The 23,592-nt window shown below is 56.2% G+C and overlaps 1 protein-coding gene and 3 non-coding genes across 6 annotated transcripts in view; all 4 read right to left on the bottom strand.

The window, feature by feature from the left end:
• Nucleotides 1–9,867: 9,867 nt before the first annotated feature.
• The window catches only part of TBRG4 (transforming growth factor beta regulator 4), a 28,655-nt gene continuing 14,930 nt past the window's right edge, over nucleotides 9,868–23,592 (bottom strand). For all 3 annotated transcript variants that reach the window (XM_073334886.2, XM_073334888.2, XM_073334887.2), the window contains exons 7-11: nucleotides 22,111–22,255; nucleotides 19,824–20,069; nucleotides 18,556–18,667; nucleotides 17,011–17,125; nucleotides 9,868–11,587 (exon numbers count right to left, since the gene is read on the bottom strand). In XM_073334886.2, coding sequence (XP_073190987.1) covers nucleotides 11,486–11,587; nucleotides 17,011–17,125; nucleotides 18,556–18,667; nucleotides 19,824–20,069; nucleotides 22,111–22,255 — 720 coding nt within the window. In that variant the 3' untranslated portion in view covers nucleotides 9,868–11,485. The remainder of the gene's footprint in view (nucleotides 11,588–17,010; nucleotides 17,126–18,555; nucleotides 18,668–19,823; nucleotides 20,070–22,110; nucleotides 22,256–23,592) is intronic.
• Nucleotides 12,699–12,837, bottom strand: LOC140907997 (small nucleolar RNA SNORA5). The gene has a single exon (XR_012157708.1). It is a non-coding gene; the product is annotated as a small nucleolar RNA SNORA5 (small nucleolar RNA).
• LOC140907994 (small nucleolar RNA SNORA5) lies at nucleotides 19,021–19,158 on the bottom strand. Its single transcript, XR_012157705.1, has one exon. It is a non-coding gene; the product is annotated as a small nucleolar RNA SNORA5 (small nucleolar RNA).
• On the bottom strand, nucleotides 20,974–21,110 carry LOC140907995 (small nucleolar RNA SNORA5). Its single transcript, XR_012157706.1, has one exon. It is a non-coding gene; the product is annotated as a small nucleolar RNA SNORA5 (small nucleolar RNA).

The following is a 23,592-nucleotide window of genomic DNA, read 5'->3' as shown; positions in this document are numbered from 1 at the left end:
GTATCTGAAAACTGTCAGCATCAGCACAGCAAGCTGGGAAGAGGCATCTGGCAATGGGCCACAATGGAGGGAATCCAAGAGGCTGAAGAGAGGTGGTTGAGAAAGGGAAGTGAAGGGGAAAGCGCAGCAGCCCTCAAGCACCGGTGCTGTGCTGGTTTCATCTTCTGGCCCTGCGCCGTCCTCCTGCACCATTGGAAGCAAGGACGGCTGCTCAAGAATTGGACGTTTTAGCCACTCGTGGTGCTGCCGCGTGACCCACAGTAACTGACCCACTTTGGCGCTTACCCCATGGTCTATCAAGATGGACGGTTGCCATCTAATGACATGCACCCAATGTGAAACGTGCATCTGAGCCTGCAAATCAGATTAGAACATATTTGAAGTACCCGGCTCCCATCAGTTAAGAGCAGCTTGCTGTAGTGGGAGTCCATGGGGCCTTGACTAGGGTGCAGTGGTGTTAGAGTAGCACCCACAGCCCTCCAATGAGAGAGGGGCCCCATGGTGCTAGGCGCTGCACATTCTCGTAGTAAGAGACCATTCCTGCTGCAACGAGCTTACAGTCTGAACAGATGAGCCAGACAAAGGAAGTAGCATCCCTATTTACAGATGGGCAGCAGAGGCCCAGAGAGAGTAAGGGCTTGTCTACACAGTGCCATAGTCCGCATCGAGGCAGCGTAAATTCTAGTGCGCACCAACCGGCCCATGTGGACCCTGCTGGCGGGCACTAAAAGTCCCTAGTTCCACATTAACATGCACTAGGGACCTTTTAATGCACACCAGTGGGATTCACATGGGCCCCAGTTAGTGCAATACACTAGTGCACCCTAGAATTCATGTCCCTCTGATGTGAACTAAGGTACCACAGGGACCAGACCTTAGGCCCAGATCCCCACAGGTATTCAGGCTTCTAAGGGACTTGCCCGAGGCCCACCAGAGTTGGGATTTGAACCTAGTTCTCCAGAGAGCCCGGCTCTTCCATCCCCACAATAATCACCTGCCTCTTCTTTAGCACTTGCCAACAGGAGTTCTCCAAGGAGGGCAATATCATCAGCTCCGTTTTACAGCTGGGAAAACAAGACCAGTGCAGTTGCGCAGTTAATGAACCGTATTTTGTGTGCATTAACGTGGCCCCATTGTTCAACCTTCCAGCCCACACGGTTTCCCATAATCTCTACCCTGTGGCCCAAGCCAAGCCTGTTACTTCTCATTTCGCCTCCTCTCATGGGGATACCTGGTCCCGTCCCCCTTCATAACATCCTTCCACAGCTCGTTAGCCTCTTGGGTGTCTCCTCCCCACACTGCATCAGGTTTGCCTCCAGAGCCGTAGGTTCAGCTCCTCCTCTTAGCCCTTCCTCCTGGGGAGGCTGAGCGAGGTGAGTGTCCTTCAAGCCCTGAAATCCACGTGGCCTAGGGAGTGTAAGCATTCTTCAAATTAAACCTGAAACCTCTGGGTTCTGTGTATTCTGCACAGCCATGAAAGTCTCCATCACAGCCGATGAAAGACCAGCCGTTGGCCCTGGTGTAGCTGACTAAAGTGTCTGACGCTGACCGGTCTGCTCTTGAGCTATGCTGTGCAGACAGTCGCATTTCACTGGTGTGACATATATACACACACACACGTGCAGTTTGTTGGACAGATGGACTCAGGCAGAAGCCTCAGATCTGAGGTCCTTTTTGGAGTGAATCCTAGATCTGAAGCTGGCTTTGGCTCTGGGTCCGGTGAGGGGGCTCAGTTTCTTGCCAGCTCGGATGATTTTGCAGACTGAATCACCGGGCCCAAAACCTGCTAGATCAGCTGCTGAAACTGAACCTGTCCCTCATCACAGATCTAGAAGCCTGCGTCACCCCCCTGAGCCAGATCCTGATGTCAGCCCTGCCTTTGTGGCCCCTCCTGGAAGGTGTGGCCTGTGCCCTGAGAAGCAACGCGTATCCTTGCTTAGCTCCCACTGATTTTGTTGGGCCCTGGCAGAGATGCTCCTGTACTGCTCGGTCTCGTCCGGGAGATCTCTGCGGTTGGTTCTCAGTTTAAGCAGGAGCAGGCCAGGATCTGAACAGGAGTGGGAAATGTAACGATTCTCTTAACACAGCCCGGTTCCTGCGCATGGGCCACTTAGAATCATAGACTATCAGGGCTGGAAGGGACCTCAGGGGGTCATCTAGTCCAACCCCCTGCTCAAAGCAGGACCAACCCCAATTAAATCATCCCAGCCAGGGCTTTGTCAAGCCAGGCCTTAAAAACCTCTAAGGAAGGAGAGTCCACCACCTCCCTAGGGAACCCATTCCAGTGCTTCACCATCCTCCTAGTGAAAAAGTTTTTCCTAATATCCAACCTAGACCTCCCCCACTGCAACTTGAGACTATTACTCCTTGTTCTCTGGTTTATGTTCCACGAGGCATTTCCATTTCTTTCTCCCATCCGAATCTGGCTTCTGTTGAAGTGATTGGCCAAATCCCATGGACAGTGGGTGGGTGCAGCATCAGACCCTGGGTCTAGCCTGCCCTTTGCTTGGGTTGTTCCCTGGGGCGCTGTGTGTACCCATCTCCAGGGCAGCCTCATGGTAATAATGCTGGTTCATAACAATGGAGGCCAGGGTGATGAGTCAGCAGCTGCAGCCAGTGGGGGATGATGTTCATAACAAGGAAGCAAATCAGTTAAAGTACGCAGGAAAGGAAAGAGAAACTACCCAGCCTGGGGTTCACCCGGGCCCTATGATCCTTTCCAAAGGCACCTTCCCCTCGCCCTCCCCACTCCTAAACCCTTTGATCACTGGGGTCTGGATAGTGCCCATGCCCAGATAATCAATGTAGGGCGTAACTCCCCCCTCCCGCCCAACCTGGAGTCTCGTGGTTTGTGCTACATGCCCGGCGTGCAGGATTTGTAATGATCGGTTTGGCACCCACAAGCTGAGGGGGGCTCCACGTGTGATTAGAAGTGGATTCCTTCCTCGGCGGGCGGGGCTGGGGGCACCGGGGGCTGTGTTATCGGGGCGAGAGAAGCCCAGCGTGGCATTTTCTGCCCTATATGGCAGCACAAGCCCTTCTCATTTATTTATAGATCAGCCTCCAGCTGCGCGCTTGAGCATTCTTGAGTGCTTGGGCGGCTGGGGCACTCACCACCTCGCCCAGGGCTGGAGACTGCCACCTCCCCGCCGTGGCAAGTCTCCGATCCCCTGGGGCCTGCTGGATGCTTGGCATTTTCCACCTCCCTGGGAGGCCCTTATCAGTTCGCCCGAGTGCCACCAGCCCCTGCTGTCGTGGGAGCGGCTCCGAGCGGGGGGAGCGGCTGGGATCAGTGGAGGCGTCAGGGCTGAGCGCCTGGAGTGCTTCCCAAAGCACCTGCTGGCTACGAACGGGGACGTGCTCCACTGATTGATAGACAGGGATGGACCCCGGGGTTGTGCTGGGCAATGCAGAGCCCTGGCTGCCAGCTCCCCCACCAGCCCTGCACCCGGCCCCGAGGACGCAGGGAGTGCGCAGCCTTTCAGCGCTAGGCCGCTGGGTCAAACCTACCTGCGTCCCCCTCGGTCCTGGGGCTGGCAAACGGGTGTCGGGGGCAGCCACTCTGCCCGCCCCATATTGCCCAGTAGGGAGGGGCTCTGGCGAGGTTGAGAACCGCTGCTCTACCTATTGGTACCAGGCCCGGCCCCTTAGCCTCCGAGCCCCGGCCCCCCCAGCGCATGGCGGGAGCTGCTGTCTGACAGCAGCTTGGTGGCCCTTGTGGACCATGCGTCTGGTGGCTGTCAGTCCAGTGCCTGTTGCACGGGTGGCTACATCACAACCCTTCCCCCCGGCCCCCAGTCGCCTTCCTTGCTGGCTGCCTCCACAGAGAGGCCCTGCCGGGCTAGCGGAACTCCCCCTTTAGCTCAAGGGGCTGGGCCCCGAGCTTTGGGAGCACAGGGACAGGAGTTCAAGCCCTGGTGCCGCCACGAAGCCCTCGCTGGCCCTGGACTGCTTAGGGGCCTTGCACGACCTGCCTGTGGGGGTGGTGAATTTTGACAGGCCGACCCCAGTCCGAGGCGTCCATCGCAGCCGGGAGTGGGCGTGTAACGCGAGCAGGGAAAAGAAACAACAGGCCCTTCCCAGTGTCAACCCAGCCTGTAACCATAGAAACCTTCCTTTCCTGGTCTCCATGGCGACAGCAAGTGAAATCAGGCTTCCAACAGGCCGATTACATAGCAATGAGGGGAAGATGGGAAATCTTTATGATTTTCTCCCCCGTCCCCTGCCCTTCCTCCCATCAAAAGGGGCTCGGGGGGGGGGGGGGGGCGGGGGGTGGAGGTCCGAACCATGTGGCTGGCACCAGGGGACACGCACACGTATAGGTCAGGCGTGTCCTCTGGAGCCCACAGGAGGCTGTTGCACCAGCCGGGGGTTTCCCCACTACTTGGAAACCAGCTGGTCTGTCTCAGGGGTGCCTGTCCCAGCACCTGTCAACCGCCCGCTCTGCAAAGGGCCAGGGCGAGGCTGGGGGTAGCCCCTGTGCACAGTTACGCTCTGTCTCGGGTCCCGTCCCTCGCCCGGCCCAAAGCTCAGCAGAGGGGAGGCAAATGGGCTGGATTTCTCCTCTGCAGCCTGGAAAGGAAAGGCCCCCGGCGCTGTCCAGCCTGGGAGCTTTCCCTGGGCCGTGTGAGGTCACGACTGCTCCAGCCGCGTGGGTTCCGGTCCCTCCCCAGCATGGCTCCCTGCTGAGGACTGTGCTTTTGGGGCCCCTGGCTATGACCTGGCTCGTGGTGACTAGCAGACTGAGCACGGGACTGGGAGCCAGGAGGTCCTGGTGTCGAATGCCAGCTCTGAGAGCGAGCCCCATGTGGCTATGGCAAGTCACCTCACTGCTCTGCGACTCGGTTTCCCTGTCTGCGTGCTGGGCATCCTGACCCAGTTGGGGCTCACGAGGGGGGAGGTAAGCCTTCCCCCAGACAAGCCCTCTGAAGATAGCAAGCACTAGGTAAGTTAGAGGGTGCACTCTTTGGGGAGCCATCCACATCCCAACAGGGCCCCTCACTCCCCCAGCCAATTCCCCACCAAGCTGGCCCCTTGCCCTCCTCACTCCAGCTAGACCCTCTCAGATGGGCCACTTGCCCCCAAACTCCAGACAGCTCCCTCCCCAGCAGGGCCCCTGACCCCCCAGCTCCAGCCAGCCCCCCCCAGCTGGGTCCCTGGCCCTCCCAACTCCAGCCAGCCCCTCCCAAGTTGGGCCCCTGGCCCCCCAACTCCAACCAGCCTGCTCCCAGCCGGGCCCCTGACACCCCAACTCCAGCCACCACCCCCCGCTGGGCCCCTGCCCCCCCCCCAACTCCAGGCAGCCCCACAGCTTGGCCTCTATTTGCACGGAAAAAGTTGGATGCCACAGAGCTCAGCCATCCTATCTACACATGAGGACCCTGAGGAACCTGACTCACCTCAGCTCAGTCAGTCCAGTGTGGACATAGAGAGGAGGAGAGTGGCTCGAGCCAGAGCTTGGAGATATGCTCATTTACGCCAGCTGAGCATCTGGCCGGGTGCATTAGAAATTAAGATGCAGCAAAGGCCTGTGGATTATCCCCTTGCACAAGAACAAGAGGGCATGTGACTAAATTCATCTTGTGTCATGGAAAGGGCTTTGTCTCTCTGTGTTCTTCTGTGGAACTCACTGCAAGTTACTGAGGCAAGTGAGGAGTCTAAGATCCCACAGAAGCCCCCAGCTCAGGATTGCAACCCAGCTGTCTCAGAGCTGGGGCCCCATCTCGCCCTCATTTATTTTCCAGTTGACTAGGTTTGTAGAATTGTCTGTGTCCCCATCCCCAAGAGCCTCATGGGGCCCCCCCAACCTTTCTCATTATGCCATCCCGTGCCTCGGTTTCCCCATCTGCAATCTGACTACACTGAAGGCTAGGCCTGGTCTAGATCCCCCAGGCACCACATGGCTGGCCTCTTTGCATACAGAGAGTGGCTGTTTATTCATCGCTGTCCCAGATCCTATAGCCAGGTTTAATCCACGGCTGGGCATCTTTGCCCCATCATTACTACGGGGATATACAGAAAGTGGCCACCGAAAAATGTCTTCCATGCGCAGAGCGGCCCCGTGGGCGCACTCAGTCCCATCTACTGAGTGTTGGGCAGAGATATATGGTGGGTCTCCTGTGTGGGGTCTCTGGCCCCCTCATCTGCTGTAGCCCTCGGGATCATTGCAGGTGCACCATGGCTGAGGCATACACAGCTGGCCCTCGGGACTAGCGCTGGTGAGTGGCAGCATGCACTCCCCAACTGGTTTCAGTGCTGTGCATCTCCTCCCATGGTAACCCGGCCACCCAGCCCTTGTGGCTCCCTGCTGGCTACGGCTCGTCCCCCTGAGCAGCCATAGTCACCCTGCTGCCCCCTCCCTGCTCAGCAGATTTGCCTCACCCTGCAGAGCCGCCCAGCTAGGTGACAGGGGGCCAGACTCTGTTCTGGCTCAGGCATCATCCACAGGGCATTCGAGCGAACATAAGGACGGCCGGAGTGGGTCAGACCTACGGTCCACCTAGCCCAGCATCCTGTCTTCCGACAGTGGCCAATGCCATCTGCTTCAGAGGGAACGAACTGAACAGGGCAATTATTGAGTGGTCCATTCCCTGTTGTCCCAGCCCAGCTTCTGGCAGTGGGAGGGAGGGCCAGCTGCACGGCTGAGTAGCTTCCTCAGTCATCCCCTTATGCTGAAAGCAAGGGGCAGAATCACAAGACAATGGGGCTGAACAGGTGTGACAGGGGGTGGAATTGATGCTGCAGAATTTTTTTACTGCCAGCCACGAGACAGGCTGAGCCCAGCTCGAGCCTCCAGGACTGGCCCAGTTTTTCCTTTGGAAGTGCCTGGCTTTTTGGAGGGGTTGTCAGAGAAGAACAGCATGTGAACCGCCTCTGGGGAAGGGCTGCATCGAAAGCCTTAATAAACAGGAGCTACGTGTTTCCCCTTGTGCACTCTCTCGTGAAAGGTGAGCTGGACGGGAAGAGACGCAGGTCTGGACCCTTGATAGTGTCTTTAGGATACAGACAGGTGACACGAAAGGGTTGGTTTTTAACTGAATTTCTGCCTCCCGCCCTCTTTCAAAGACAATTTGTGCTGGGAATGAGCAGCCACCAGCTCCCTGCTCCTTCTAGCAGGGCTTTCATTTGAGAAAGAGCAGGGCCAGCTGCTACGAACGCAAGCGGGAGACTCAGTTGCAAGGAAAGGGGGCAACTTTACCAGGCACGTGGCTCCACTGCACTTGGCTGGCTGCCTCCTCTGTGTAAGCGTTGGCAGGGAGCACAGATGGCGAGTCTATTTTACACCATTGTATCCAGTTAAGGATCGAGGCTCCTGACTCCCACTGGGGCTAGCGGCCTCGGTCATTTTTGAAGTGCTGTGAATTGTACCGACGCTGGAACTGCAGGAAACAGAGCTCTGTTGTCCAGCACTCGCCTGCTTCTCTGGAGTGAGGCTGGCGGGACCCAAAGCTCCAGCCATCGTTCTTAGGCCCTTTCACAACACCCCTCTTAACAGGGCCCCTGCAATGCAGGATTGGCGCCAAATAGCCGCAGGGTGTTGTCGCTTCCATGCCAGACCTGCAGCATCCAGGCCAGTGCCACTTAGTAGCACAGGCTGTTGGACCCTCCTCTGTGACTCCTAGCTGAGCAATTAGGGTATTTCTGTTTGTAACGGGCTCTTGTGAGAAGGGTCCCTGAAGAGGGATGGGGCCGAGGCCTGGGTGGTGGGCACAGAGTGGAATTGGATGGTGGGGAGCGCCATGGATGATGATCTTTAGCACTCCAGTGGAACGCGGTGACCGGATCGGCGGTGGTTCCCATTTGCTGGTGTTGTGTAGGTGCGATTGTGCATTGGGGAAGAAGGCTAGCACCCTCTGCTGTATCTTGGCCTGGTGTTCACCTCCCATGCTGTGGTATTTGGGGGGCAAAAGGGTCAGTGACTTGTTTGCTTGTTTTAATTTCAAAAAGCCCCATTTCCTGTGGGCTTTCAAAAGAAACCCAGGGTGAGATTTCTACTGAGCAGAGGGGTCATTTACAAGTGGGAAGTTCTGGGCCAAATCTAACTGGACCAACGTCCCTTTAATTGATCTCAGTGGGTGTCAATTCCCCCTGAGCTCAGCAGGCTGGCCTGAAGCCTAGACCCACAGAGACCCATATAAGCCTATAGGGAAATGGGTGGCCAGTCTGGTTTGAATTGCTAGGTAGATTCCTTGTCTGGGCTCACCCCTTCCTTAGCTGCAATTGTGCCTGGATCCCTGTGTTCAAACACTCGCTCATTCTAGTGTCTCTCGTCTCTTCCCTTCAGCGTTCTTAAATGAGGTCACCCCTTAGCGAGCCAGCCAGCCTGGAGCAGCGCTGCAGCTCCCCATGTCCCTGAATCACGCTAGCCCCTTGGGGCCTGCTGTGCCCATCTCCTCCCTGTGGTTTCTCCATCTTTCCGCTTATTGCCTCAGAGCAACCCCCCACCCCCTGCTTGCTGCCCTACCCCCCAAACAAGAGGCCCCGCTACTCCCCCAGTAGCTACCAGGGTGCTATGGCAGGCTAAGCACTTTCCTTCTGGAATGCAGCGCTGGGGGGCACCGGCCTTTAACGGTCTCTCCTCGTTGAATCCACTTTCCAACCCCGGGGCAGGCACATCCCAACAGCCTCGCTGCCTGAGGCATTTTGGAGGAAGCCTGGAGGAGTAGACTGCTGGGGACAGCCCTGCACTGACCCCTGAGGGAGGGACATCACCCACCTCCAAAGCCCAGGCTGCCACCACCACACCAGTTTGTGCATCACTCCTCAGCCCCGCTGCCTCCACATTAGCAGCTTTTGGACCACGTTTGTGCATCCGCACCTACCATGTGGCGTATCTGTGGGATACCTGTGTGGGATACTCTGTGGTGCCCCAGAGTGCCTCAGCAGGGGATGTAGTGTGTGACTGACAGACAGACAGAGCAATGCACACAGCAGAGAGCCGGAAGCCAGGAGGCCCCGTGTCCACTGCGAATTACAATGTGTTGGACTGGTCTCAGAGAGACATCCATGGGGCAGCCCGGCACAGCGGCAGGCATGGAGCACGGTCTGCAGCTGGGGTTACTATCAGCAATGCTGCGACTGGACACGAAGGATGTTTAGAGCCATCCAGGCCACTAACTGGCTCCCAACTCACGGTAGTGGGGTCAGATGGCTATAGCGATTCAAAGGGTGAAATGCTCAGACAGAACCTATTAGCTCGTCCAAGTCCAGACAGACAACTCCCTCTCGGCTCAGCTGATCTGAGCACATTGGAAAGGTTTCCAACCCAGGCCTCCACGGAGCCCAGGGTCCCTGCAAACTCTCCCCTGTCACTGCGGCCTGTTAAACTGGGCTCCTCTCATGGCACCGACAGCTCCCCAGGGATACGAGGCGGTTCCTGCTGCAGGCTGGCAGTGGGATATTGGTGCGGAGCTCTGCATTCAGCACCGAGGCCCCTTTGCGAAAGCATGGGGGTTTATTGTGCTCCAGGCACACAGGAGCAAATGTGCACCCTGCACTCGGTGCTGATCCGACCCAAAACCAACACGGCAGCAAGGAAAGGATCCTGGATCTGAACGCAGGGGAGGGGGGATAGAGATGTGCTGCTGGGCAGTCAGCTGGAAAGTGACAGCAATGGGCAGTGATGCTCAGCAGCCCACAGGAAGCATGCTAGGTTATATAAGCCCTTACAAAGAGAGCAGCTGGTTTGGTATTTCTTGGGAGCATGAGGATTCAGAAGAGCCGGCAGCTCAGGACACAATCCACAGCAACTCTAATGCGTGACACTGGGGAGAAACCACCACCCTGGCTGCTGCTCCATACCTCCTACACTAAAGTGTAACCCCTTTTCCCCCCTCACAATCACACACAACTCCACTGGCTCCCTGGTTCATTTTCAGATCCAGCTCAGATTTATTGTTACACATATCCCCCAAGGCTCCTGGGAGCACAGGATTTGGCCAGGGCACTGTGGGCCACAGCTCTCATCTGGTGGAAAGGGCCAGGGGATCTGAGTGACCACCTGAGCTTGGTTTTGCACTTAATCCACAAGATAGAACCTGCCTCTGGATTCAACTCAGAGGGATGAATGCCACATGTGTCGGGCTACTGCTGGAAACAGGCAAGGATCCTCCTTAGAGGTCTGATCTCCCACTAATAACGAGCCCAGACCCTGCTCAGTGCATGATTTCTGCCAGCCCATGGTACACATTCCTGCAGGCGTTATCAAAGGCGCACTGATTCTTCTGAGGCACACTGGTTCAGCGAAAGCTACTGACCCTCAGATTGATGAGAAGAGCACCTCTCTCACCTTTGGTGGACTGGGTTAGGCCATGCGGACGCCGAGTGTAGATAGCTCTATCCCCGCCGCAATGCTCACAAACACATGGCTGCTGCTGCTGTGGTAGGTAGAGACCTTGTCCCAGCTGTGTTCAGATGACCCAAGTCAGCCTGATACCACAGTCTTGGCTGAAAAAGAGATTTCAGGGAGAGAAAATACCACCTGGAAGCCCACCCTGCTCAGTTCATGATCTTCAGGGCCTTCCCCTGCTTGTGAGCGGGAGGAGGAGAGCACTGGTTAGCAACTAGAGCAGCTAATGGGCTAGGAATCCTGGGTTCTAATCCTAGCTCCTGCCCATGACTTGCTGTGACCCATGGCAAGTCACTTCACTGCTCTGCAGTTTACCTCAGAGAGATGAGGCTCAGTTAATGTACATAAAGCTGTGAGATTGTCACATGAAAAGTGCCATAGAGCTGTCGGGCTCCAATCCAGCCAGGGGCTTCTAGGTCTCCTTGTAATATACTCAGTGTCTGGGATAAGCCACTAACAGCAGCCCAGGAGGTAAATTCACTTCTTCTGAGAGCCTGCGTAGGACCTCATGTTCCCTCCCCTTCCCCCAAACCCTCCCGCACTGGAGAGAAGCAAGGGAGAAAGCCCAGCTGGGCTACCAGTGGAACTGCTCTCAGGCCACAAGCAGCTTCTGCTTCCATTCTGCACCATCGCCCGACAGCGCTGAGAGGGCAGATAGTTCCGGGCAGACTCCTCCAGCCAGCCGAAGAGGAACAAACAAACAAGCTTCCAGGCAGAAGGTAAAGAGAGGAGCTCTTCAGTGTCCACAAGCCCCTCCCCCTGGCCTCTGCTGACACCAGCCCCGTTCACCTCCTCCTGCCAGGGACGAGCACCCACACCAGCCTTGGTGAGCACACTGCATGCACGGGGAGCAACCCGAGGGCTAGCCGGGCATGCAGGCTGTTACACGGGCCCCCCTCACTGGTGAATGTGCAGTGGGGCAGCGGTGCCCCATGCAAGTTGGCCTGTACAAGAGGGAATTTATTCCAATACATATTTATATACACAACGCTACCCACACCTCTGCCTTCCTCCTCCCCACTCCCGGGGAGCACAAGGCCCGTTCACAGCAGCTGCACTCCAGTCGATTGAGGCAATCCTCTCTCTGTCTCACGCTGGATGCAAAGACTAGAGTCCGTCCGTCGTCAGGTTCGGGGTTCATTTAGCCATCTCTGCCCCCACGGCTTTGTTCATTTTGTCCTTGAGGTAGGCTTCCTTCTGCCACTCCGATTTCAGCTCCAGAAACTCATAGTAGGGAACCTGCAGCAGAAGAGGGCAGGGAGCGGGGTCAGGACTGACAATGGGGCGGCCATGCTGATCTCTCTTGGGGCTGGGCAGTGCTGCGGAGCCAGCTTGCTTGGCCCCGGTGGAGAGAGGCAGGAGTGATCAGCAATCAGCCAGGTGATATTGACCAGCCCCCAAAAGAGAGGTGGTCCCTGCGGTGAGGTGTCTAAGGGATCACAGCCCCAAGCCTGCCGGGGACGCAGAGCGACCCTTTGGACAACACTTCCATCATGCCCTATCCCACTGGCATGAGACTGCCTGGCTCTCCTCCAGGAGCGTGGTATTAGCACAGACCACGGGGGCGGGGGGGTGCGTGTGTGCGTGCGTGCTACAGGAGGCAGCCTCAGCTTGAAAACAGATTCCCTCTCCCTAGCTGCCTCAAAAACCACGTGGAGCAAAGATACAGCCCTTGAGAGTCTCAGCATGAGACTCCAGCAGAACCTAACCTGCCTGGAGAGGCAGTTACAATCAGCCGGCGTCTCCAGCCCACTCCAGGGAGGGAGAGCTCTCTGGCCACCTCGCTGCAAAATGCCCGATGGGACCCAGCTTGTGTGTGGCTGGCCTGGGCTAACGGTGGACAGTATCTAGAGCACTCAGCACCCTGCAGCTCTGCAAAATCTCTGATCCCAAAAGCAGTCATGCAACTAGACAGTGCATGGAGGACTAGTGACCCCACATCTCACCCCTCCAAGGGGTGGCAGCCGCACCAGCTAAAGTCATGCCCCGTGACTGCAACACAGTTAGCTCAGCACATGCTTTTAAAAATGCTTAGAAATAAATAAGGGTAGTTGTGGACGGAGACGCTGGAACCCTGGTGCATATGCGGAGCCGCTCTGCGCCAGCCAGCAGGGAGCAGCCTGCAGGCAGTCCTTGGCCCTTCTGCACCGAGGGAGCTGCTGTCGCGGGGAGTTTCTACAACGCAGATGTGGGTTTGCTCGGAAAGGGGCTCAGACACCCAATCTCCTTTCATGCAGGCCACCACACAGCCGTCACAGCTGCCATGTGACGCAGTCCTCCGCCATTCTGGCAGCTGAAGGAACATTTCCTTATTTCAAAGCAAGATCAGTACGGTCTCCTAGCCCGCACTGGGTGGCTGTAGGGTATTTTTATTCCCAGCACACAGTGATAGAGATGTGGGGCCCAAGAACTTATAGATGTTGCTGTGGCAGCTGACTGGGTCGGTACCCACCAGGACAGAGGCGAGTACTGAATTTGACAGGGCTGCAGGAAAGTGACATTTCCTGGCTAGCCCTGTGTAGGTACTATGTTACTGTTCACTGTAGCATGGGCGCATCGCCTACTGCTGGGGGGGGGGTCCACGCCACAAAGGTGGAAGAGCAGCTTGGGAAGCGTGCAGAACAAGCAGGCAGTTCACTGGCAGCTCCACCAGTGTTGCTGGCAGCTGGCCGCCCGCTATTATTAACGGAGTACTTGGGTAGCAGGGCCTCTGGGGTTGCCAGTGGCTCTGACGCACATTAAAAAGCTGCCAGCCTCCGCCAAATCAGACACGCTGGAGCCTTTCATATACCTCTCCACGCCAGGTGGGGGCAGCGTCTTACACGGACGTTTGAAGGTTGTGTCTATTCAAGGCTCTGAAGTAGTTTGTATAAATGGTAACTTGCAGGAGGCCTTTATAAATCTTCAGCGCTTTAGAGGCATGAAGTGCTACAACCAAATACCAACTATTATTATTAAATGGATAGGCAAACTCACTGCAGCCACTTCTGGGGTGGAGCACAGCCGCTATTCAATGAAGCACAGCAACAGTACAAAGCTAGTAGCGATGAATACAACACCCCACCCAAATTAACATCAGAGAGGCAACCATCTAAAGCAGAGGAGCTAAGATGCTGACTCTCCGGAAAGAATCAGGGGAGCTTTAATGAGCACAGGTTTAGCTTCTGATTATTTTTTTATTGGACACACAGCATTTCAAATGTTAATGGTCTAGTTCCTTCTCTTCACCCACCCACTTTATTATCACTTCCCACTACCAGGGCGTGGAAGGCAGACAAAGCACTGATTTAGAAATGAGGAATAAGGAGATGCTTGGCAACAAGGGATACTTAAGCTTGCAGCCGTGTGGAGAGGGTGCGATGTGTAGCCCATGGAGAAGGCAGCTGGGCCAGGCGGGGAAGACCCACACTAGGCAGAACGTAAGTCACTGGTCTATAGATCCCACAAGGAAGCCAGGGCCCCAAGGCAGCACCGCAAGAGGCAGTGGGAATTCTGGCACTAGTTTCAGATCAGGTCCTGCCTCAGGCTGTCGATATCGGCCACAAAGTGGAAGGAAGCCGACTCTGCACTTGCTTGCTCTGGGATACGGTCTACTCAGCTGGCTTTAGTAACAAGTGAAGGTGGCTGGCGGGCCCAGGGAGGGTGGACGAGGGGAGCTCCGCGTCTTGCTTTCCTGAGCTAACGTTGCTGCAGTTACCAACAAGCCTCAGAGCGCAGGCTTCCGCAGAGCCTACTGCTTTCTCAAGTGTGGGCTGCGGATTGCGGTCCATGGAGCAGTGGTGGGGAAAGGCACTGGGCTGGGACTCCAGTTCCTGGTTCTGCCACAGACTTTTTGAGAGCCCTGGGCAAGTCCCTTAGTCCATGTGCCTCAGATGCCCACTGGGGCGAGACTCCCTGGCCTGGGTCCTGCAGCAGCTCAGACTCCACGATCAGTATGGTTCCTTCTGGCCTTAAATCACGGTCTCTCTAAGATGCGGGATGATGCTTTGCTGCCCCCCGGGGGCTGAGAGAATAACGAATGACTGAGGAGAACCGGCACACCGGGGCCAGACAGGCACCTAGATAGAAAGGTACTGAAAAAACAGAATCCTATTGTCTCTGCCTTTGGATCAGCAGCTTTCCCTCCAGCTGCACTGGAAGTGTGGGACTAGAGCCGTCCCTGGGAAAGAGATCTAGTCATTTACACCAGGAGAAATCATTACAGCTTGGTAGGATTCCCCCTCTATATATAGCTCAGGGGAGCCAGAAGCTGCAAGGAGCTGGAAAGCCCTCCAAGGACCCACAGTGACAGCGAGTGGGCAGGGCGAAGAGAACAGGACAGGCTGTGGAGAAATAGCAGAGGGGGAGTTCCGTTGTGAGTGTCGTCTTGCTCCTCAGATACTTAGCGTAAGCGTTGCACCGAACGCAGGTGCTGATGCAGTGCCTAGAAACTGGGGAGCTTTGACAAACGCGAGGAAGGGGGAAAGGAGAGGAGGTGTTGGGCAGGAATGAATCTGCAGAGAAAGAGGGAACAGGCTAATGTCTGGTCCACAGAAACAGTAACACCTTGTATTGAGATAGCACTGGAGGATGGTCAACCCCGCGCTAGCTAAGTCACACAACAGCCCAGGGAGCCAGGAGCAGTCCCACTGATTCCCGGGGGTTATCAGCCACCATTGTGGGTAAGAGGCACAGGCCCCTTGAGCAGATGCAGCGTCCTGGATCAGGCCATGGCTGACAGCCGCATGGGGTGTCTGCACTAGGGCTTTGCACTAGTAGCGCAGTTGCACGGGAGGCTGAAAACGCCCGTGGAAACAAGGCCCAAAGCAGAGAGCCAGCGACTCGCCCAGCAGCACCGAGGGAGAGAAGTCAGATCCAGGGTTAGACCCTTGGCGTTTCTGGCTCCCAGACAAGGCTGATCAATGGCCAGATACTTTGATGGGCTCTCAGGTAAGTGCGGTTTATAGACTAGATTTTCTAGACAAGGACCAGGACCCCATTTCTACGGCACCTGGCACCTCTGCTGTGCCCAATCAATCCCCTAATAGCTTCCTCACGCACAGGCCCATAGGTGATGCCCAGCAACCTCTGCTGGCCAGAGTTAAAAAGGCAACGCCCCAGCATTCAGCCTCATTCGAACATGGCATATAGTGTCGCCCCTCTGCTTCCAACCTCTTTGCTGGACATTTACACCTGCCTCTCCAGAGAGGGGTGCTACCAACCACCTTCCTTCAGTACAAGCCTGAGCTATTACCCACAGGACGTGAAATAATGAATGACTGGTCCGCAGGCAGGCCTCCTGCCGGATGGATCAATGGGCAGGAAGAGGCAGGGCTGACATTTCACTTCACTGTCATCCCCCCAACTCCCCCATCTTTGGGGTCTAGATCAACGGGTGGTCAGGAGAGGATTGTTTGCTGATCCCAGGGGGTTTGAGCCCAGGTGACCTACAGACCATCTCTCTGGACACGCAGGGACGGAGACAACACTGGGTGCCCCACCCATCCCTCCGGTTGCCTTGACAGGCTATGCTTAGGCTGTATGCTCAGAGCTCTGCCCCTCCTCCGTACTATCTCGCCACACTGAAATGTACGGGAGTCCCAGCTGCTGGGGCCAGAGGCAGCCCTTGATTATGGCTATTAAAGTGTCTTCAAACCAACAGCAGCTGCAGAACACACAGCAGCTAAGACGCACGCTGGACCTGCACAGCAGAGTCTTCTCGTCACAATGCAAGACCCTTTAACAACTGGCCCCCAAGCTGAGCCAAAGCACCTCCTTGAACCTGCTCAGAACAGGGGGTCCCCAAGATCCACGACCATTGGAAGTGGGGGTGGGGGGTATCTTTCAAGCGACGGTGATTTTTGGGTGCCCAACTGGAGACTCCCTGCAGGGACTTCATTGTTCAAGGGCGAGTGCTCAGCACTTACTGGGAAAAGGCCCCTTAAATTGGACATTTGAAAAAAACCTGGCCAATCACCTTGGCAAAGCGTTAGACTGAGCTAGGGACGGTCACATATCCCTAGAGATGCAGAAGAGACAACCAACAGGGCTGCTCTCCTTTGGATGTCAGCCCCTACTGCTGATCTGGGGACCACTTTAATATCAGTTACAGGAAGAGACCCACTAGGCCCCTTCCTTAGTCACCATGTGCAGGACGACTCCCTACAGCCCAGTCACTGGGCTCTGGCTACTCCAGTTTGCGGCTCCTCCCTGTTTGCCCGGGAAAACTAGTCCCCAGCTCTCCCTGGCAGGAAGTTCTCTCCTTCATCTCATCTCATCTCACTGCATTAGACCGACCCCCTCTCCTGCACCAACCTAAATAATCCCCCCCCCCGCCATGCTCATTCTGCCAACCTTTGTCCCCGTAGTCAGCTCTGAGGCCAGGTCTCTTCTGTTTCCAGCTCATAGTCCCCTTTCAGATCAGTCCCTCAGTCCCAGTGATGGTTTTGGCTGCTGCCTTTCAGGTAACTCATGCAATGAATTTGGATCACTGAGCGAGGCCACATTCCTCCCAAGGGGAGAGGGAGACTGGAAGGGCTCCTGGCCATGTTTATTGGGCTACCTTACACCACTAAGGTGCATGCTGTGCTGTTCGTCAGCTGTCGGGTAACGGAGGTCGAGCCCCAATTCATTCTAGCATTGGGAGCAGGGGGAGAAGGCCGTGGCCCTCGCTGGCTACTCACATCCACGATCAAGAAGCCAGCGGCTTGCAAGTGTCGTCGGGCCATGGCGAAGCGGCCCAGCAGGTCCTTGCTTCTGCTGCTGAAGTTTGGGAACTCCCACCTCAGGAAAGCGATCCTGTGAGGGAGACGCACACAGAGGGAAGGGGCAGAATGACTCAGGAGCAGGCGCACGCTCAAACCTATCACAATCGAGAGCGCTGGGTACCCTGGGCTCTGCAGGCAGGACGCTTTGCTGGCTCTGAGCAGCTGCCAAAGCTCCACGGGAACAAGCACTTCGCAATGCTACGAGGAGCCGCTCTACCCAGCTGCGATTGCTGCCTGCTCTGGATCGGACAGGGCACGAGCGCTGGCATGCTGGATCAGACCCCCGGCCCACTGACTGGCGTCCATTATCCTGCATGCAGCAGTCACCAATATCTAATGCTTCAGAGGACAGTAACAGGAGCATCGCAGCCTGTTCAGTTGTGCAGGGCTGCACGTTTGGGGTCAGGAGCAGCAATGCCAGGGGCCAGGGTCCGGGAGATTAGTTCAGGTCCTGAGGCAAGAGATCAGAGGGCCCCTGTCTGAGCATTTACAGGCACAAGTACTATGCCCAGGAGATTACTCAGCCCTGCGATTTGTTTGGTGTGTGTGTGTGAATATGAATGCTGGGGAAAGATGCTAGAACAATTTAACCACAGAATAAGTCCAGCAATAATGTGAGAGGGCAGTTTAGTCCCCACGGCCTCTGATGAGGGGCCAGTTACAGTGGCAGATTGATGTGGACACTGCTCCACCCGGCACTAGACCGAGATCGAGCCAGCCACTACTGACGGGAGTAGTGCTTCGTAGGTTTCAGTCTCAGCATCCATGCCGTTGCCGAGCAATGGGGCGCTAAACCTTGAAGGCCCAAGCAGGTTAATAAGGAGAAAGAAAGGGGCCTTGCTGGCTAGGGAGCCTGCACTGCCCAATTAGCATCAGCATCTTCCCATACACCCCCTCCCCCTTCCCTAACTAGTGGTTCTACTCACAGCTGCTTGGGCTGAGTGTGGACATGAGCTGGGGGCTCACTCATTCCAGCCTGAGCAGGGGAAAGGGGTATGGGTCCCCCCATGATCCCCAGCTGAACTTCTTTCCCAGTGGCTGGCTAAGGGAACTTTTAGATGAAGATGCTGGTTATCCCGATCAGCTTGTATCCTGTGTGTCTGTGGGGACTTCTAGGGAGGTGGGAGAGGTAGGGAGGGGACTCTCAGGAGCTAGGCAGCTTGTGGTTACCATTCCCCAGAGTCTGCTCACAGCGCCCATCTTCCTTTGCCCGAGTTTCAGCGGTCATGATGCAGCCGTGGCATTGCTGGCAGCGGGTCTGTGCCATGAGCTGCCAGGGAGTTAATGCACTTGTTCTGCTTTCACTACAGCAAGTGCAGAAACATCTCACCTCATCCTGAGCACTTACACACACGGCAGCCTTCCTCCCCTCACTCCCACAGGGCTGGGGCGGACTTAGACCCTTCATCCTGGCCTACATAGCGCAGCAGGGCCTGATCTCTGGTGTGGCTAGGCACTCACCTCCTGGTGCCGCGGGGTGGGGGTTTTGTCCCTTCTGACTGGAGCAGGTAGGGGGCAGCAAAGTCCTTTATGGGGAGAGGCTGGTTGTCGCTGTTCAGCATCATCTCTGCATCTACACAGGAGAGAGGGGAAACCACAGGGACTCCTGAGGCCTGGCTGGCTCCTGATTAACATCAGTTGTTCTACTGGGCCACATCCCCAGGGAGATCTGATGATGCACAAAGACTTGCCTAGGCCCACCGGCTCACCCGTGAGAGGGTGACACTAACTGGCCAGCTGGGGTAGTGCCAGCCATCGAGCACCTGCCCTGCTACCAACCTACCCCCTGGACAGAGTTGCATTTTGGCTTTGATTTGCTAGCCAATGGCAGTGGGTCCAGCAGGGCCATTCCACTGTGTCTTATGCTCTGTGTGGATGGTGGGGAGCTGCAGTCACACACAGCAGCCACCTCTCCTAGCTCATGGCGGGTGTCTGTAGCATGTTTTTATCCCCAGGGTCCAATTAGAGGGACGTGGGGCCCATGAACTACAGGTCTTGCTGTGGCAGCCAGCTGGGCCAGTACCCACCACGGAGAAGACAAGTACTGAATTTGACATGGCTGCAGGGGGAGGGGGGAAGCTGCAGAGTTCTTGGGTGGACCTGACAGCTGCTGTTCACACAATGGTACGGGAGGACAGGGCGTTTCCTCCCCGAGGTCTGCCTAGCAGCTCTGCAGGCTGGGACATAGGGACTGGTCTAGCCAACCCAGAGGGGAGACAATTTTCCATCTGCCTTGTCGCTTCCCTGAGACAGTCAGGCATATGTCTGAGAAACAGTGTGTTCCACTCTGTGCTAACTAACCACCAGTGATCCAGAGCCCTGGAGCTGGGGAGCACGGCAGGACAGAGCCTGTCACCCCTGGAGCCAGGGGGTAGAAAGGTCAGGTGCACGGGGTTCACAAAGCCAAAACCATCTGGCCCCATGAGCTGTCTCTGCTCAGGACTGGAATAGCAGAGGGGTCAGGAGGGAGGTGCACTGGCAGGGCAAGGAGGCACCTCAGACTGATGCACACGTCAGGAGGGAGGTGCCCTGGCACAGCTGCGGTGGGAGCCAGGTGATGGATCAGTGGGTGAACAGGAGGGCTGCATCAGGACTCCCATGCAAGTGGGTGAATGTCAGGAGGGAGGAGTTTACACGCCATGTGCTCTCTGGACAACACAGGAGCTCCCCAGTTCATTCACATTGAAGTCACTGCAGCCCTGGGCTCGGGTCCCCAAGAACACACTCACCAAGCTGCCAGCCATAAATGGTGTGCACGTTGAACCGCCTGTTAACCTCGTCTTTGGCCACCCTGTTCAGCACCTCCTGCAGGCTGCTCTGTAGCGGAGAGGCCTTCGTGTCCCTGGTTGGCTCCGTGGCACTCAGGGCCTCTGGCGGAAGGAAGGGCCCCTGGTAGCCCGGGCACTCCAGCCTGGCAGCAGCATTGATATGCATCAGTTTGAGCCTGTAGTTCTGTCCTCTGGGCGTCTGGTCGGCTGTTGGGTAAGAAGGGCAGCAATGAAGACCTGGCCCAAGGGAGGGGCCTGGACCGAGGGCTCAGCCACTCAGATCTCCTAAAAGTCCAACTCAGTCCACTTCATAGCAGGACTCGGGGCTTGTGGGCTCTAGCCCCACATCTGCCACTCAGGACCTGGTCCTGCAGGGCCCACAGTGACGAGTGGGATTATACGCTGGGGCTTGCCCATGACAGCAGGGACTGCACTCAGTGACACAGCAGGTCCCATCCAACGCTATGTCCCATTAGACATAGGTGCTGAACAACCTCCCACTGATTGCAATGCACGCTTGAGGGGGGCACCTACCCCCTGCTGCATCTAGCGCCTGATCTCCAGGGACTGGGCAGTTGCAGCTTTGGCAGCACCAAGCCTGTGAGGCGGGCTTTGAGGGAGGAACGCCCAGGAGCACGGGGAAGGGACATGCGCTCTGCCCGGCACAGGGTCCTTGAGGTGTGTGGGGTAAGATCCCTGTGCCCAGCTGCGATTCAGTGGCACTGGCATGGAACAAGCATTATCACTACCCCGTGGGTCTCCACGTCAGGAGAAGCTCTGTGCTACAGAGACGTGAGCACACAGACCCAAGCGTACCCGGCCATAGTCACTCCAGGAAGGAGCGTGCCCAGTGTTTCACGTCATCACTAACAGCAGAGCCAGCACCACACGGGAACCCCCGCGGGCAGCACCACCCAAAGGATGTCACTCGGCTAGACAGATGCCCCCTGTGGCAGACTCCGGAAGTGGCTGTTCTAACCAGAGGCCGTTGCCAACCCCCTCTGTGGTATACTCATGCTGAGAAGGGCTCACGGCCTTTCAGATTGCTGAGCTGGCAGAACAAATCTCATTCCCTGCCCACTAGAGCAGCTTTGCAAACCTCACAGAGGCTGGGTGTCTGTAGCACGGTTTTATCCCCAGGGTCCATGAGTGGGACGTGGGGCCCATGAACTACAGGTGTTGCTGTGGCAGCTGGATGGGCCAGTACCCACCAGGGAGAAGACAAGTACTGAATTTGACATGGCTGCAGGGGGAGGGGGAAGGGGAAGCTGCAGAGTTCTTGGGTGGACCTGACAGCTGCTGTTCACATACGCACTTCCCAGACTTTAGAATTCAGCAGGAATGGGTGGGTGAGTGAGGAACAGAGCAGCAAACTAGCCTTTTCACATTACAGAGCTGTGCTCAGACTCCAGCTTCCAGGACAAATCAAAAATCCAAGGCTGGTGGCATCAAACCACTCCTTGGTGAAGAGTTACCCACATAAAGAAATACACAGCGCCAGCGTGCCCAGGGCTGGGAGAGCAACGGGGGGCAGTTAAAGTGCATCAGAAGGGCTATGTGGGGCCAGGACTGGAGTAGCTCAGGGCGGTAGATGAGCAGGGATGCCCTCTGGAAGAACACTGTGGGGGAGGACACACTCAAGTCAATGCTATTGGCACTTCATTTTCACGAGCATTACACTCACTTCCATCCGGGGCCCTCTCCATCACACCCACAAACCCAAACGCGAATGCCCAGCAGAGATTAGGAGCTAGTGCTGCTGGGTTAGCCACAGCCCCCATGCCCCACGGCCTGGCTGCTGAATTATTGCTGTGCTTCCCACTTCCAGCCACTTCAGGACTGTCCTGGGGGTTATAACAGACAGCAGCGAGGCCAGCTCCCCATACGTGACCCAGCCTGTGTGCCTCACCCGGGCCCGGCCTGGACAGACTGATACCGTCACTCATTCAATCCTTCACCTCTCTGCTGCAACTGTTACAACAGGGCCACCTGGTGGTGGATTTGTGACATGACATCTGTCGGCAATGGAACTGAGACTACATTCATCTCACCCATCATGGGATAGGCAACGACCCCGACCGTCACCTGGGCCAGACAGGAACTGACAACCTGGAGGACAAAGGCACAATACTCCCATTCCCAATCCCTTGAGCTGTCAGGTTCCCCATGGTCTTAAAAGGCTCCCGCTCTCTCCATCTCCACTGGCAGATACAGGCACATCCCAAGTCCTTGATACATCTACATTTACCCAGAAGCTGGCTATACAACTGTGGGGCCAGCACCCTTTGCAGGTAGGGAGTCTTTGCCTGTTGCAGCACGCACAGTGACCACACCAGATCTGTCAGCAGGTGCAGGTCCAGACTGTCCAGCTGGTCACCAAGCTTCTCATGGACCTGGGGAAGGAAAGTCACAAGCTGTCAGATGGGTTTCCTGGGCTGGGTCTTCCTAGCTCTGCTAGGAATTCAGAGGCCACTGGACCGATACCTGGGTGGCTTGGCCTGAGCACACCTAGTGTGAGACATCTTAGCTAGAGAAACGCTTCTCCCAGCAGAGGGGGTATTTGCAGTCAAGGGATTTTTCTCATTTTGGTTCTTCGGAAATGTGAAAGTGGGTTGCCCAGCAAGACTCTCTCTGAATGGTACCTTCTCTCTAGGGTTTGTTATTGCAGGGTTGCTACGACAGAGGCAGCACACACCGTGCTCATTGTACGCTTGCTGCTCTCTGAAGGGCCAAGAACTCACTAACAACCGGATCACTGTGTTTTTCGTGGGCCAGAGAGCAGCGAGGGCTGTGGGATTGCTTCAAAGTCACACGTGTAAAGAACACGGCCTTTGCCTAGGAATGAACGGGATGAGAAGCCTTGCATGCCCTCCCTGACCGCAGTGGGATGCCAAGTGTCATTATCATCCTGAGAACACCTGGATCAGTGTGTGCTGGCAGGATGTCCCTCTGGGTCCGCAGCAAGCAGCTGGGCAGCTTCACCACTGCAGGGCCTCTTACCATTATACAGAGGATTTGTAGGCAGAGGCTTTCATGGACTCACAGAAATGTGGGGCTGGAAGGGGCCTCGAGAGGTTGTCTAGTCCAGCCCTCTGCACTGAGGCAGGACCAAATAAACCTAGACCACCCTTGACAGGCGTTTGTCCAGCCTGTTCTCAAAACCTCTAGTGACAGGGATTCCACAACCTCTCTTGGAAACCTGGTCCAGAGCTGAAGTACCTTTAGAGCTAGAAAGTATCTGCCTTGCTGCAGATTAAGCCCATTTACGTCTTTTCCTGCCTTTGGTGGTCAGCATCCTCTTTATAACAGACCTTAACATATTTTTAATAAGCCAAAGTTGGTAGTTTATGGCTTAACAAACCCCCCCTTTAGAGAGAGCTTCTAATTCTGGTGTCTGTGACAACCCTGCAGACCAGGGCCCTCGATGAATGCATACAACAGGCATGGGGCAGCAAGGCAAGGTGCCCCAGGCACTGCCCAGCCACTGTGCCTCCCCCTTGCCCTGGAGAGAGACCCCATAAGGGTGAGTGGCCCCATGGAGACCAGGCAGAGGCCCCAGAGGCTGGTAAGTGAATATGGAAGTGGAACAGACCAGAGGAGGACTCCTGGAACTACGGACCTCAGACCATCCCTGCACTTTGCCTCCAGGGAGCTGGTCACTTTGGTATGCATCCGATTAAGTGAGCTGTAGCTCACGAAAGCTCATGCTCAAATAAATTGGTTAGTCTCT

Source organism: Lepidochelys kempii, chromosome 2 (genome assembly GCF_965140285.1).
Source record: "Lepidochelys kempii isolate rLepKem1 chromosome 2, rLepKem1.hap1, whole genome shotgun sequence".
Lineage (NCBI taxonomy): Eukaryota > Metazoa > Chordata > Testudines > Cheloniidae > Lepidochelys > Lepidochelys kempii.
Note: the sequence above shows the minus strand (reverse complement) of the source record. Positions and strands in the feature narration are given on the sequence as shown.